This window comes from Cynocephalus volans, chromosome 9 (genome assembly GCF_027409185.1).
Source record: "Cynocephalus volans isolate mCynVol1 chromosome 9, mCynVol1.pri, whole genome shotgun sequence".
In the NCBI taxonomy this organism is placed as follows: Eukaryota; Metazoa; Chordata; class Mammalia; order Dermoptera; family Cynocephalidae; genus Cynocephalus; species Cynocephalus volans.
The window spans coordinates 128661857-128677943 of NC_084468.1; the positions used below are offsets into that span (position 1 = coordinate 128661857).

Consider the following 16087-nt stretch of genomic DNA (forward strand, 5'->3'; position numbering starts at 1 on the left):
ATTAAGCTATTATTATTCTTTCTTTATGTGCTCCTATTTTCTCTGGAAATAAAAGGGTTTTTTCAATTTATTTTTTTATTAAAGGATAATTGATAATATATATTGATATATATAATATATAATAATTATACATATTTTGGGGATACAGTGTTGCCTGTATACAATGGGGATACAGTGTTGACATTTGTATACAATATGTGATGATCAAATTAATATTATTAGCATATTCATTATTACACATAGTAAAAGTTATTTTTCTTTTTTCTTTTTTAAAAAAATTTTAATTTATCAATATACAATGTAGTTGATTTTCGTGTCCCTTTACCAATTCCTTCTCTTGCCCCCTAAAAGTTATTTTTAAAACTTTAAAAAAAACTATCAAGTTTTACTGTTTAGAATACTGTACTTTTGAAAAGACTGTTAGTCTTTTAAAAAGTAAGCTCTGAGGGACAGTTGTAAAAGACACAGGCAGAAACAACTGTATCTAAATTATAACCCTCTGTGTCATTCAGTCTGCTTCAGTTTCAGAAGTCCAAAAGCTATGAAGGAAGAGGCTATATAAAATATTGCAGAAGAAAAATAGAGCATCTTAGGAAAAAATGCATATTGGCAATGTTTTGTACTTTTTTCTTTGAAAAGTACAAATGCCTTCTATTTGAGGCTGTCTTCAAGGCGGGCCAATACGTACAACCTAACACCGAGTTTTCAAGGAACAAGTTCCTGTGGCTGCAGCTCTAACATTCATCCACTGTGGAGCCAGGAAACTTCTCAGGGCAAGGAGCACAATGCCAGGCCTTGTTGAGGCTGCTGCAGGGGAGAGGCCAGACCAGGGGAGCCAGAGCCAACCACAGACCAAGGAAGTGAACCCTGCACATCCGGATACTCGAAATGTCAGCTCATGGAGGGACCTGGATCTCCCACAGGAATCTGACTTTAAACATAAACAAGAACAATGGGCTTTCTGCTGAGGTGGGCAGAGAACAGATGAACTCAGTCTTCCCTGCAGTGATGTAAGACGGTCTCTCCTGGGGAAGATGTAGAAAATGCCAGGGAAATGTGGATGCGCCTCTGGCCAGCTGCATCATGCAAGAGGGCCACTTCACCCCTAAACACAGGTCAGCCCTTGAATATTTGATATATTTCTAGCAACTACCATGGAGACACTCTGGAGAGAAAAATCTCAGATAAGAAGAACAAGATTGAAGCCAGCACCTAAGCCACAGAGACCTTTGGGTTATGTCACCCCTGCATCACCCATCAAAGGTAGCTAGAGGAGAACACAGGTTGTGGGTGTCTTTTTACACAGACTTTACATTTACACTTCATTCCTGACTACTGTGAGTTATACAAACAAGACAGAATACTACTGAAAGTCAGACAGTGGTACGGGCTGTGCACTGCACAAAGGTGCCACATCTAGGAGGGCATGATTAACATCACAGACATCAAAGATTTAAATATTTATTGTGACAGTATTCCAGTAGATGGCAGTGTATTGAAGAAGGGCATATTTTTAAAATTTGAAATGGTACCGGGTGGTCCCACAATAGCCTCAACTTCTCCAAAAAAGAACTAAAAGTCCTAACTAAAGGGACTCCATAAAATCAGTAAAAATTTCCATTTTTTAGAAATAGAATTCTCAGGGTATTTAATTATAAAATCACAAAATATAAAGTGTAAAGAGAATTGCTACTCAAAAATTGCTAATTTCATTTGCTGTTTCCTGTTTCTTTTCTTAATTGCTTCTAACTCAGTGTTCTTTAAATATAATCTTTTTTAGGGTAATAGAGCATTACTTTCTTATGCCTTCCAAAGAAATGAAAAGGGAAGCTGCATGAATTGAGGCAGCACATCATGCTTTTACAAATTTGCGCAATTTGTATTACTGAATCATAAATATTTAAGGACATGCATCCAAAAGATCACACAGGAAAATCCTATATTGGACACTGACAAGTGATTATGTCCTGTTGTAAACACTGTATGTGCCATTATCTAAATCATGAAAAAATAACCCCATTTCAAATTCTGAAAATTGGGCAAATTAAATTTTAGTCTGCACAGCATGATATGAGTCTATCTTTCCCTGATTTTCCCACTTCTGCTTTTTGTCTAATAATAGAGAAAAGGACAATTCAGACAAACACTTCCTTGCTTTAGGAATATAGCAAGCCAGGTGTGAGAAGTTTTTCTTATAGGCCTGCAATCTTATACCCCTATGGACACTGAATTATTAATGGGGAAAAGAGAGAACAAATAACCAAGAGAGGGTTCTTGGCAGCCATTGTTTCAAGTTCATGATGTTACACAACATTGAGCATGTCCAATTCACCTGCCAGGAGCTATCTGATTCTTACCGTAGGGTTCTATTTTCCTATTTCGATCTTACCCAGCATCTGGCTGGGTGATAGTCCATGTCAAAAGATGTAGATCTTCTTTTTATTCCATTAAACTTTGAGATCTGGTTATGATATCATGCCTCATGTATTTTCATCTACCAAATGACCATAATAGTTGGTTATCTGTTCCCTGCAGAACCCAGGCTTGTGCTGGGAAAGGAAATAGAAAAATCAGGGTTTTATTAGTCTCACAAATGTTCGGTGCTTCTGTTCTCATGGGGATTGCTGGGACTCTCTCCCCATCTCACTTGTCAGATAGAATAGCATTAAGAACACTCAGTCCACACATGATCTCAAAGGGGACCCACAGCCTTCTTTACACTTGGATTGAATTTTCTAGACGCTAAGGTTAAACAGGCAAAGGGACTGCTGTTTTAGCATTTACAGTGAAGTTCCAACTAAAGGACTGATTCAGTGGCAGTGCCCCCGTGAGGGTACAGACAAGGGCAGAGGAACAAGGTCAAGGCACTGGTGAACAGGATCACATGATCCAATCATTCCAGCTGCTAAGTAGATTGATTTTTCTGTCTGGCTACATGGTGCACTTTGGTGGACTGTTTTTTTCTCTTACTTTTGGGAAGATAGTCCTAATTTAAGCAGCTGAGTCTAAGTTCTTAATATGAAAAAAAAAAAGGGCATTGTCAAACCAGTTATTAAAATGATGTCTGGGATTTGCTTCAAAATAATATAGGGGGAGGGGGAAAAAGGGAGGGAAGTGGTGAAACAACATGAATTGATCACTGTTTAAACTAGGTGACAGGTACACGTTCTCCACTTCCGTAAATGTTTGAAACTTTCCATTGTTAAGTGATTTTTTTTTGTCAACAAATAAGGTAGAGAACCAATGATCCAGAAACTGGCTAGTTATTAGTTTCAACCTTTCACTTCACCTAAACCGCTTTTTAAACATTGCTAACAAGGAATGCTGTCTCAATCATTTTCGCTTCCCATATCTGCCCATGTTATAATAGAGGTATTAACAACGAGCAGAGTTGCCAACGGACAGCCGTGAGGACGGAAGATTTGATGAACAGGGAGGTGAGGCACCGGCCCTTCTGGGATGGAGAGTTAACGGTACACATCCAGGGCTTTGCATCCTCTTGGTGCAGGGCATGGCAATCAGGACTCTCGTGTCTCACTGCCGAGTGCACACAGGGATGCCCAGCTACAGAGTGTCTCACCTTGGGTCGTGACACTTTTCTTTAGTTCTTGTGGTTGGAATGAGTGTCAAGATCAATAATGATAAAACACTATGGGGGAAATAGTGGGTATATAAAGGACAGAGAGAGAATCGGCCCCTTTCTTCAGAATTGTCTCTTCCCCCTCATCCCCTTGGATATTCAGACCCTAGGAGCAGGAGATGGCGATAAGAGGAGGGGCTCAGGCATGCAGCGGCATGAGAAAGGTATGGAAGGGCTTGATCTCAGTACTGTGCTGAAGCCAGCATCCCAGGACCGCCCTTCATAACTAAACCATCTTAAATGGACCGAGCACCTCTCATATATAGAAAATTCTGAACCTGATTCCAGTCATGAGCCATCATTCTGAACAGTCAGTTTCTTCTAAGAAATCAAACACAGAAAATCGGATAACTAAACAAACAGTCCATTAAGTATTTAAAAATCTGGACATTCTAATAGAAATTCTGAGGCTTGATGTAAATCTTTTTGAAATGTATCAAAAATCTCACCTTAAAACATAATCCATGCACTGACTCTGTGCATACAAAACAAGAGTTTCTTCTAAAACAAGAATCAGAAAAGAAGAGAGAGAGAAAGTTGGCATTTTTTTTCTGTCCCTGATAACAGTTAACTCAGGTTAAAGAGGATTTCTTGGCATATAGCAGCTTGATTCTATTCCACCTGAAGTAATGAGGTGAGAGGTAAAAAAGATCTATTTGTGGATAGGCTAATTAAGCAAGTTGACTACTTAAAGGAAAAATAAAATAAAATAAAATAAAATAAAAGGATTTTGCAGAACAATAAACCAAGAATTCGTTAACACTGGTTTCTGAACACTGCACCTTGCCAGGGGCTCATAGGAAGCACCTCTTCCTTTGCTTTGGGCAAAAGATCTGATTTGGATTTCTTATTCATAATCTCCTAGTGAGAGGAGAATTTAAGGATTGCTTCATTTTTGCCCCCCCCCCCTTTTTTTTTTTTTTGGTTAAAAAATTTCTCTTCTATTTCATAATTATGCTTCAGCTCTAGCCAGGTCAATTTAGGCTCGAGGCACACTTCACTTGTTTGGGGCTAGTTCAAATCTTCTCTTACATCTTCCCAGTGAACACCTGAAAAGCATGAAATACATGGTCTTGCAGCAAACCTTTTCACTATCTAAATATTATCATGTAATCTTAAGGATTAAAAGAGCCAGCAGAAACCTCCAGAGGACACGCTGTTGGGGTCCTGCCCAGATCCTCCTTCCTAGGGTAGTGGATGCACTCCAGAGTGGCCGTGAGTGCTAAGCTGCTACCTATCATGAGAACTGGCCTCCCCATTGAAGCCTCCTCATCTGGGAGGCTACACATCCCCTCCTGGGGTGATCTGAAGCGAGTAAATGATATTGGGGTACAAAGAACTGGCCGCCTTGTCTCAAGGCAGTATTTACTCTGTGGTGCAATTTATGCTCCAGAGCTCCCTGAGGGGTGAGCTGAAGCTAGAATCCAGCTAAAACCACATCTTGCTCAGTTGCTTGTCATCTCTCTCTTGCCCCTGAAGCATCCTCTGAGAGCAGTCCCTCAAATAGAGCACATCCACAAGAATCCCCATCTCGCACTCTGCTTCTAGGGAACCTGCCCTACGATATGTCGAGAATCCTGTGGAAGCAATTAAAATTAACTTTTATTCTTTTTAGTCTGCTGTCTTAAATGTCTACCAATCTGGCCAATTTCATCAGTGTTTAGGCCCATGGACACAAGCAGATATTCTATATAGCCTAAAGATTACATGTAGAAAAAGGCAGACTGAAGTCTGTACTAGTTCACATCTCCTATTTGGGCATCCAACTTAATAGACAACATAGCCTTTCCACCCCCCAGTCCCATTTCCCAAATGCAATCCATCTCCATGAGTATCGTTTTCCATCTATGTACTTATACACGGAGGCTAAGGCCACTCTTCAGCTCTATTAGAATGAGGTTCCTTTCCCTAATACTGTATAAACCCAGTGTGAACCAAGTTTCGTTTTAATTACTGTTTGGTATTTGATATTCCTAAATTCCAGTTAATAGAATTTTTTTTAAAAACCCTCAAGTTAAAGTTCAAATGAGTACGGTCCACATGCCTGAAGATGCTCTGAGGTCAATTCATATCACATCAAAAAGAAAAGCATCATTTACCTTTTGTTTCAAGAATTAAAAATACAAAACCAGTTAACTGCTCCCATCAGGAAGAATCTGTCTCGGTTTCCTTTTTCGTTTGTTTATTTTTGTCTTTTTTTTTTTTTTTTTTTTTCTTTTCCTGAAGGAAAGCAAAATTCCTTGACTTAAAGACTCTTTAGCAGCTCATGGCTAATTCTTCCCATTCCTAATTGTTCATCCTGTAAACTCATATTCCTCTTTTCATCCTGTGAAGCTCATCTCATGGGCTAGTGGACAGTGGCTTGAGAGTGGAGGTGGTCCTTCCAAGGTGGGGTCACATCTCCCTGAGCTCCTTTTCTGCAGTGGTGTCTCTTGCCTAAGAGGCTAAGGATAAGCAGCCCACGCTGGCGGGTCCTCCTTGAACTGCCTCTGGCAAGTGGAAAACTCTCTTGCCCATCATTGTGAATAATATCTTTTTTCTTGCAATATTTTTAAAGCATTACCTTCCTTATGCTTTAAAAATTTTTGCCCTCCAAACAATGCTGTGAAGTAAATTTTGGGATATATTTGGTGACAAATTATTAGCCCATAGCCGCAGAGCCAGTTGCAATAAGAACCTTGGTATACCCATGGGATGAGGCTTTTGCAAGATACAGACCCAGCTCCCAATCAAAGCTGTGCCACCCATTTAAACTCTCAAGCCAAGAAACTTCTGCAAAGATGGTAATAATAACTTCTACTTCACAAAATTATTGTAAGGACTAAAAAAAAAAATAACATATGGAAAATTCTCCAGCCAAGTGACACCTAATTAGGTATTTAATAAACATTAACGGTCTTGTTACCTTGATTTCTGTATTGTTTCCACCAACTGAGAAGTTCTGGTAGAACATGGTGATAAAGGGCATGGCTCCTTTGAACCTCATGGGAGAAAGTGGTTTGGGGGACAATATTCCATGCGTGACACAGGCCTGATGGCCCACAAAGGGGGTGTTCTGAGGGGATTCCGCACAAAGTGGCCTACCTTGTAGTCATCCGGATGGTGTTTTCTTTTGTGTGATTGTGCTCTTTGCTCACTTTTTCTGTAAGTAGAAAGAATGAAACAGACACCTCTTAGGTAGAGCTCACTCAACTTTCATCTTTCAGTCTTAAGCAGAAACACCCTCAACATTTCTCTTTTTCTTTTGTGGTTTTCTTTTTTAAACATCCAAATCCTCCTTGTCTTTCTGGGAAAGACAATCGTCAAAAGCATGCAGAGAGTATCCACAAAAATATTTTATTAAAAACCAATCAAAGGGAAACAATTAATAAATTTCAAGTGTGTTGTCTGACTTTAATCAGGCCTTAGTAAGTACATGTGTACACACTCATGCACAGGCATGTGCACAGGGACAGTTATTTCTACTACATCTTTCCCCAGCTGAAAATTTCTCTTTTCCTCTGATTCAGTGTGAAAACTGCAATTGCGGCAACAGTTCCGCCTCTGACTTTGATGACAACCTTTAAGCATTCTGTATTATCGGGATCCTTTGTGAGAAGGGATATAAAAACAGCCGTAAGACCTCTTGGTGCTACAGTCATCGAGTGCTTATTCTGATAAATGTCACGGGGGACAAAAAAACATCATCAGACAAGAAGAGGGGTTTACCCTCCCTTACTGTGTCTTGACGTCTGTATCTACCAGCTGTCAGAAATCATTTAATTAGCTTTCAAGAACACCAAAGTTGAACTCCGGCCTTCCCAATCCAGTTCAAATGTGAGGACTCTCCCCTGACTGTCACAATTCTCAAAGGCTTCTTTTACGTAGCTAGAAAAAACCTGGCCAACTCTACAAGGGTTTCAGATTTCAACGTTGGGCAGGGCATATAAAAACTTCCTAATCTTGCAGATTTGGGGAAAATTTTATACAAAGATTTATAACATCTGTCCCACACTTTGTAACACTAGTCCAAAGCACCACATGCATGTTTGCATGGACAATTCCTCTCTGTCCACTTGACAATGACAAGGAGGGTGAGTTTGGATTCACAGCCACTATTCATTCAGAGAGCAGGAAATTGGGGCTAAATGACTTGTCTGAAGTCACCCAGGCAGTGACAGTGCCAGGGTGAGAACTCTCAGACACAAAGTTTTTAGCTGATGGGAGATCGTGATAATGTTCTGTTAGAGACAGAGACTTTCTGAAAAGAACCAAGCAGGTCTCACTTTTGCAAAATTTTAACTCCTAAATGATTTATTGAAGTTACACCGTTTTTAGATATGCTTCACTCACCTTTTTTTAAAAAAGCACCCCACATGTTATGTTTTGGAGCCCACAAAGATCCATGTATCCTACAAAATTTACTGAATTAATCATTTCCACTACTGCAGAGATCTGCACAAATACAGTCCTTATTTGTGAACCTGGAAGCCACCATTTCCAGCACCATCTGATAGTTACACAACTTCGGGTGTGTGGCCAGGCCAACGAGAAGGTGAATAATCATATGGTGGCCACAGAGATTGCAGCTTCTTTTCTCTTTCCTGGTATTTTTCTTAGGGGGAAAACAAGCGAACACTTAAATAATGAGGGGTTTACTGGGTGTTTTGAATTCATTAACCATAACAAAACAGAGTTTATTAAACATTAGTAACAAACAATACTGATGCATGAAGTTCTATATGTAGGCCAATGTTTAACTATAACGTATAGGCATTTCTATTGAAATCTGAATCTTATGTGTATATATCATCAATCTCAATCATGTCCAAAGAATAACAGCATACCAAATTTGTTAGGGACAAACGGCAAGTGGCTTGAAAGAGTTGACAGAAGGAACAACTTAGGTAGTAGGACCCTCAACTATTTTATCAAGACATTTCACTAAGCTGATAATAACTGAACTTATGAATTCCAAATATTTGAAGTACAAAAAAATTGGTCTACAGAAATTATTCCAGTAAGGTTATACTTGGAAACAGTCCTCATATTTTCATCTTTTGCTTTTCTCTTCTTCTTCTTTTTTTTTTTTTTTTTTGGAAAGATACAATAAAATCTCATTAATTCAGACCACACTAATATGGAATTCATGGTAATTCAGTCACTGTTGGAATAAACTGAAGTTTATCTTTTGCACATTAGGAAAAAAAAAAAAAGGCTGTTAATCAGATCAACTGCCTAAACAAAATTAGGGGTAAGGTGTTTAGATCAGCCAGCAGGGATCACGTGCACAGAATTGAATAGAGTTCTAATTTCAAATGATTCTTAACTATTTATTAAGGGAAGTTTGGCAGGACTTCTACTTGGCAACACATTATTAACTGTTAGTGCCGTGGCAGGATGCATGTTGAAGTAACAAAATTGATTTCTGTCTAAAAAAGTCTTATAATGCAGATTGGCTTTTTTGTTGTCTACTTTGTTAGAAAGGCTTTCCTTCCAACGATTCTCAATTATTGATAATTTTCTCCGCATAAACGTACCCGACAGTTGAAAGAGAAGCTCGGAGGCCATCTTCACAGAGATGTCCTGACTGAAGAGGTTTCTCTCTGGGGGAACTCGGCCCTCTGGCATCTTCTGTAAGGGTTCGGTTTTCTCTCGCCCGATTAAAGTGCTGTAGCCAGCATTCCGGCTGGGTGATACTGAGACATGGGAGTCCTGGATGTCAACCTCCATGGGTTCCTCCTTAATCTTCACCACCTGTGTTTCCTTGTAGCTCTCCGCTGCAAGCAGGTGAATGAAAAACAAACACACCACGATTTCTTAATTCTGGACCAAACCCAGTTCTCATCACAGAGAAAACCATGAGGATTGTGTCAGGGGACTGCTTAGAAGAGAGCCAGTGCCAGGGCACACTGGAACATAGTTTGAAAACTATTGGTTCAACATGTCTGATTTCTTAAAAAGGTAGAAAACTTCAGTTTTCAGCCCAGAGAAATTAAGTGCTTGTCCAAGGTCACACAGAGGGCAGCAGAGCCAGGCCTCGGTCTCCAGATCTAGAACTCAGGTTTCTTGACCAGGTTCTCTTGACCAGTCCCATGAGCTCATTCCTCTTTACCACACTGCTTCCAGAACTAACAGAGAACACGGCAAATGTCTACTCTTGTTTCATAATTTACTGAATTCCGTGACTCACATAAGAACAAGCATATTAACAACTACAATTTTCTCCCTCAATTTTTTAAAGCTCTGATCAACTTTTTCTCTCTCTTCTAGGGCAACTAAATTACCACAGAGTAAATAAGAGTCAGTTCACCTGAGATATTTACACCATGTTGGAAGCTAGTAATCCTCAAAGCCACCTAGGAAGTTAATTGCAGCTAAAAGATTAAAACAGCAATGTTACAGGTTATAATAACGGTTCGATTGACTGACTATTCATTATTTAGGTGTGGCTGTTAGATGTTTGGTCATTAGTCTGAAACACATTCACTTTGCAAGGTTGGAGTATCTGTGAACATGTGTTCTTTTCAGCTAATGATAGAACATCTTTGAAACAAGGTGGGACAATTAGCCCAGCTATTAATTTAGGTCACTTTAAGGCCACACTTTCAAATCAATAAGCATTTATTTGTAACTACTGTGTAATCAGCACTCTGGAATACAAAAACAAAGAGGACTAGATTAGATAGACAGATAAGATACTTAGAGATGATGGATGGATGGATGGATAGATATAGATGACTGATAGATGGATAGGAAGATAGATATATATGACAATAAGAAACAATATAAAACAGGTGCTGATCTGAAGGACAGGAGATGTGAAGGGTGAGACCTCATTGCTATAAGCTGGGTGGTCAAAGAAACTGCTTTCCTTGCAAAGTATGACACAAGTGAAAGTCAAATACATGTATAGTTTATTGACTAGCAGTAAATAAGACAGAAGAGCATTTTAATTAATTTTAATTAAACGATTAAAATTAATATGAAGATCTTACGTACAAAGAGTGCTAATTGTTCTTTTTTCTTCCTGACATATTACACATGCTTCTCAGAAAAAAACTGCTTGTTTTTGTCAACAATTAAACTGCAAGCAACTGTGCTATTTAATTTAGATCCCTTACCCCTTCCCCTATTCCTGCCAAGCTGGTTTTTCTCTGCATGTCTGTGAAGGAGCTCATACAAATCAAGTTTACTGATTCAGTCATGATTTTATATATATATATATATATATACACACACACACACACACACACACACACACACACACACACACACACACACACACACACACACACATATATACACACACACACACAATCTTTATATAGTCATGATTATATATATATATAAAAGCTTTATATATATATATATATATATATATATATATATATATATATATATATATATATATATAAACCTTCCAGAATTCCACCCTTAGCTTCTTTGCCTTTACTTCCAGTCCATCTGATTCCTTCTTGAGTTTCTTGACTGAGTGCCTTTCTCCCCACCTCAGGGACTTGGGGACCTCACAGCCATCCTGACCTCCAGGTAGATCACCCACCCACACGGGCAGTCACAAAACTCATTCTCTCTTCATGTTCCCCCAAAGAACTTAATATATAAACAGTAGGTCAGCGTCACAGGTACATGATGATGCCTCTGAACCTTGCTCTGGTAAGTCATTCCAAAGGAATACAAGGACAAATACAAAAGGATTCACTTAGTTTTTTAAAAATCCCCAACAACATACAGAGCAAAGCTAGAAAGAAGCTCTGTCATTTATGCCCCCACCCCGCTCCCCACCCCATTTCCCCAGCTTTGACCCTGGCTTAAAAACCACCTATTTATAGCACTGAATTTGATGAAATTATTTTTTTTCTTTTTATGAAACATAGTTGATTATACCAATCTGTGGGGTACAGAGTTGAATATCAATACTTGTGTACAATATGTGATCAAATCAGGATAGTTAGCATATATAAAATGTAATCATTCTTTGTGACCCTTAACCAATTTCTCGCTAAACCTCCCCATCTCCCCCTTTCCCACCTCTAGTAACAATTCTGCTTTCTCCTTTGGAAAGTCCAATGTATTCCTGTGATTGTTTTCTTTCTTTCTCTTCTTTTTCTTTTTCTTTCTTATTTATTTATTTTTTAGCTCCCACTTATGAGTGAGGACATGTGGTATCTTTCTGGCCTGGCTAATTTCATTTAACATAATTTTCACCAAGCTCATCCATGTTGCTGCAAATAGTAGAATTTGGTTCTTTTTTACAACTGAGTAGTATTCCACTGTGTATATATATCACTTTTTCTTTTTTAGAATTTTCATTTATACATATATGGGGTACAAAGTTGACTATCAGTATTTGTGTACAGTATGTGATGATCAAATCAACATTATTAGCATGCTCATCCTTAGAAATCATAATTACCTTTTGTTTTTACCCAATGACTCCCTATCCCCCCTTACCCGCCCCCTTTCCCACCTGTAGTAACTATAGATCTGTTCTCTCCTTCTGAAAGTTTGTGAATTCAATGAAGTTAGTTTTTAAAAGCTGCTTGGGTTAATTTCAAGAATGATTTGTATAAAGTGTTTTCTGCCCTTTCTTATGACAACTCTTGACCTTTCAAAAATACAGAAAACACTGATCACTGATGAAAACTTTTAGCATTCTTAATCTACCTGAGAGATTCCAGACTCTCAGAGAAGAGTTTTCAAACTAACATCTCATAGGTAAGTGAGATATAACACAATAAATACTTTTATAGTCCTTTCTCTTCCATGCAATAGCATTATTGCCAAGTATTTTCTTACCATTTTTAAAAAAGCTGGACTTCTCAAACTTGGCACCATTGCCTTTGTTGTGGGGGGCTATGCTGTGCATTGTAGGATGTTTAGCAACCTCTCTCATCTCTACCCAGGAGATACCAGTAGCACCACCCTCTAGTTGTAACAACCAAAAGTGATTCTTGACCTTGCCAAATTTTCTTGGGGGAGTGAGGTGGGAGGGGCAAAACCACCCTGGTTGAAAACCACTGCTCTAAAGTTTTTGCCACACTCTAGTTTTCACTCCAAAAATAAGTTTAATCAGTACCCAAGGAAAAGAAGAAAGAAAAGGCTCCTCTTGTGCCTCTTGTGTTCTAGCTTAGGCTCATCCAGTATCAAGTGCCATCTTAGCCAGGTGCTGGAAACCAGAAGCCAGACAGACCTGGGAAGTGGTTTCTGCTGCACACCGTACTCGGTCCCCAGGCCAGCTCTCTCCTTTTTTCCTGGAGCGTTCTAAGACAATGGCTGACTTAAAATCATTTCCACTTACTCTTAGCTTTGACTCCCATGTTCAGGGACATGTCTATCATCCAGGATTCTACTCTTTCCCCTATACACACAATGTGAATCCTTTTAGAATCTCCTCCTAAAATAATAGGACAAATATTAATTTTATCCCAAGGGACCTATACTGCTATTCCAAGAAAGAAATCAGCACATGAAAAAAGATGTTAACAGTAGGTTATGCCTGGGGGAGTGGCTTGTGAGTGCCTGTTTATTAGAATGCTTATTTGTATTTTGTAATTTTTCTATAATAAATATGGATATTTTATCATTTACCTAACTTTTTAAAAAATGAAAAACAATTATGTACACCCCTAAAAAGATGACAAAGTCCAGTTTGTGACAGGAAGTGGAATGATATTTCCTCTTGGAAATGTTTAAAATGCCAGGTACGCCTAGTAGCACTGGAAGGGTGGACTTGTGAATCAAATAAGCCCTGTTCAAACTCTGCTTGGCAAAAGAAGGGAAAAAGCAACAAGAAAGCAGTAACATGTCTTTTCTACCTTCATAAACACAGTACACATTAGCTATCAAACCGTGCATTATTTCATTCGTTCGTCATTCGCCCATTCTACAATCTTTTTCTAACGTCTCCTGTGTGTTAGGTACTATGATATGAGATGCTGAGATAAAGAAGACACGGTTCTTGCCCTCAAGCAGTTTAAATCTAAATGAATGATGAGACAAGTATAAACATCCCTCTAACATGAGAAGTAAAATTAAAACATAGGGTGGGAAGAGGAGTCAGGGAAGACCATGAACCAAAGCACAAAGGTGGAGCCGTGCTCTAGCTGGGGTGCTCAGGGAATATCGTGTCGTCCGGTTTGGCTGGAGGGCTAATACCGACAGGTGGACCCGGTACCTTGAATAAGCAGGACTCTTAGGGTATAACAAAAGCAACTCAATTTTTGTCTTCCTTTGTCTCTTTAAACCTGTCCAGGGGGGAAAGTTTTTCCCCTGACCCTGGATAAAAAGTCAGGCAGGCCCATAACCTGATGATTCTTACATAACACAAAGACTTACAGCCCCTTCAGATAGCGAAACAATCTTGATTTAGAAACCAGAATGCCTAATCCCACCTGTTAGGCCACAGCTCAACCTTCCTGTGAAGGCGAGTCCTTCCCCTGCTGGAAGAGTCTACAGGTTGCCAGCGGCACAGGGGGAGGAGGGAGAAAAAGGTGTGGATGGCTCCTTCTCTCTCCAACACACCAGCTGCTCTTTCAGGCCCTACAGAAGGGCTGGAGGAGGAGGTGAGAGGGAGGAGATGAGAAAGGTCTTCTTCACTGACCGTCCTGCTAGGGAATGCAATTATGTTCTTCAGGCCAGCAGACGGTTCTCTCATGGGATGTGCCCACAGGGTCTTCAGGGACCTGTAACTTTGAGGTGAACTCTTTCCCCTGCAGTTCCCTTTCCCTGGGCGAACTCCTGCTAGCCTGGGGTCACTTATTTCCTCCAGTGCCCGCGCGAATCTACCTGTGGGCTTCCATCTTCCTTTGTGCTGAGACTCCACCAATGCTCCAGGCAGTCCTACTGGACAGCATTTAAGACAACACCCGCACCAGCCCTCTTGCAGGAATTTGGCTGATATCGGGGCTGCGGAAAAGAGACACCTCTTTATTTGATCATAGAAGCCAAGTTCAGGCTGAACAGAGCAGCCCAGTAACTCTCTAACTTGGCCACCGAGCAGCCTGACAGCCCATTTCTCCCCTCTAGATTTCCCAGGTAGACATCAAACACTAGTCCACTATGTTCCCCAGCTGAGGAAAACACATGACAAATTCCCCAGACAGTGTCCCTTAAGTCGTGCTCTCCAATCTTGGGTGAGAGGCCGGTACCCCTTCCCACATACCTCTCTTCCCTGAAGCAGGGCAATCACAGCACAGTTCTGTCCAAAGAATCTTCAAAATCCCCTCTTGCCTCAATCTTCTATAATCTCTCATTTTTAGAATCTCAATCTGGCTGAGAGCTAAGAGTTTTGTTTTTTACTATGTTAAAATATACATAACATACAAGATACCATTTTTAAGTGTACAGGTCAGTAGTATTAAGTACAATCACGCTGTTGTGCCACCGTCACCACCACCCATCTCCAGAACTCTTCCACCTTCCCCAATGGAAATTTTGTACCCATTAAACAAATCAGTTCCCATCCCCCTCCCCAGCCTAGGCTCTCTTCTTTCTACCTCATTCTACTTTCTGTTTTGATGCCAAGAGTGTAATAATTTTTTGTGGGTTTTTAAAAAAAAAAATCTTCATACTATAACTTTGGTGCCAAAGTCAAATCTTCCATTTAACATGCTGTTTAAACAAAGAGCATCAGATTATATTCCAGAGAAATAAAACAGGAGAGGTAGGTAGGGGTGGAATGTGGAATCTCAAGGGCTGGGCTTGGAAGCCTCTGCCAAATGGGTAGTTAGTTACCGAGGAGCTAGCCATTGGGATTTTATGCAGGGGGTAGCAAGATCAAACTGCATTTCAGAAAGCCATTCTGGCAGTGTCACTTTGGAGGGATGGCAACAGATGGAAATTGGGGCAGTTGTTAGTAGTTTACTGTAACAATCCAAGCAAGAGTTGATGAGTGCCTGAACTAAAGCAGAGGCCAGGAGGATAAGCAGGCTTCACAAGATATTCCAGCGGTTGAATGGGGAAGTATTGGAAGAGGACTGAATTGGAGTCTGAAGTAAGAATGAAGAGACAAATGTGAGAGAAATTATGGATGAGCCTCGTACAGAGACTGGAGGAAGGGCAGATGAGATTAAAAAACAATTGTACAACTTTTAAGCCTCTAAGATTTGGAAGACAGTATTGATAGGAGTAAGGAAGATAGAGAAAATGGGTTGGGGAGAAATGCAGGGGAAGATTTTCGGTTCTGTGTTGCTTCCTGCAGGAAGTGAAGGTTGTGATGGTTTATGGGTTTATAAGAAGAGAAGAACATGCCTGACACAGAGACCAGAAGTCATCTGAATCCTTGGGACTGGGTGAGATTGGCAAGGGGGAGTGGGCAGATAGCAGTGGATAGGGTGGGACTGTTACTATCTACTCTTGAAGAGGAGGAGGAAGAAAAGAAGCAAGGAAAAGAGGGGAGAGAGAGTAGTCTTGTATGGCACGGTAGCATGGAAGCCTAAAGAAAGT

General features: G+C 40.0%; 1 protein-coding gene across 3 annotated transcripts in view; it reads right to left on the minus strand.

Moving 5' to 3' along the window:
* ZNF827 (zinc finger protein 827) overlaps positions 1-16087 on the minus strand; it is a 163792-nt gene that overhangs the window by 70213 nt on the left and 77492 nt on the right. For all 3 annotated transcript variants that reach the window (XM_063108280.1, XM_063108278.1, XM_063108279.1), the window contains exons 6-7: positions 9160-9399; positions 6725-6782 (exon numbers count right to left, since the gene is read on the minus strand). In XM_063108280.1, coding sequence (XP_062964350.1) covers positions 6725-6782; positions 9160-9399 — 298 coding nt within the window. The remainder of the gene's footprint in view (positions 1-6724; positions 6783-9159; positions 9400-16087) is intronic.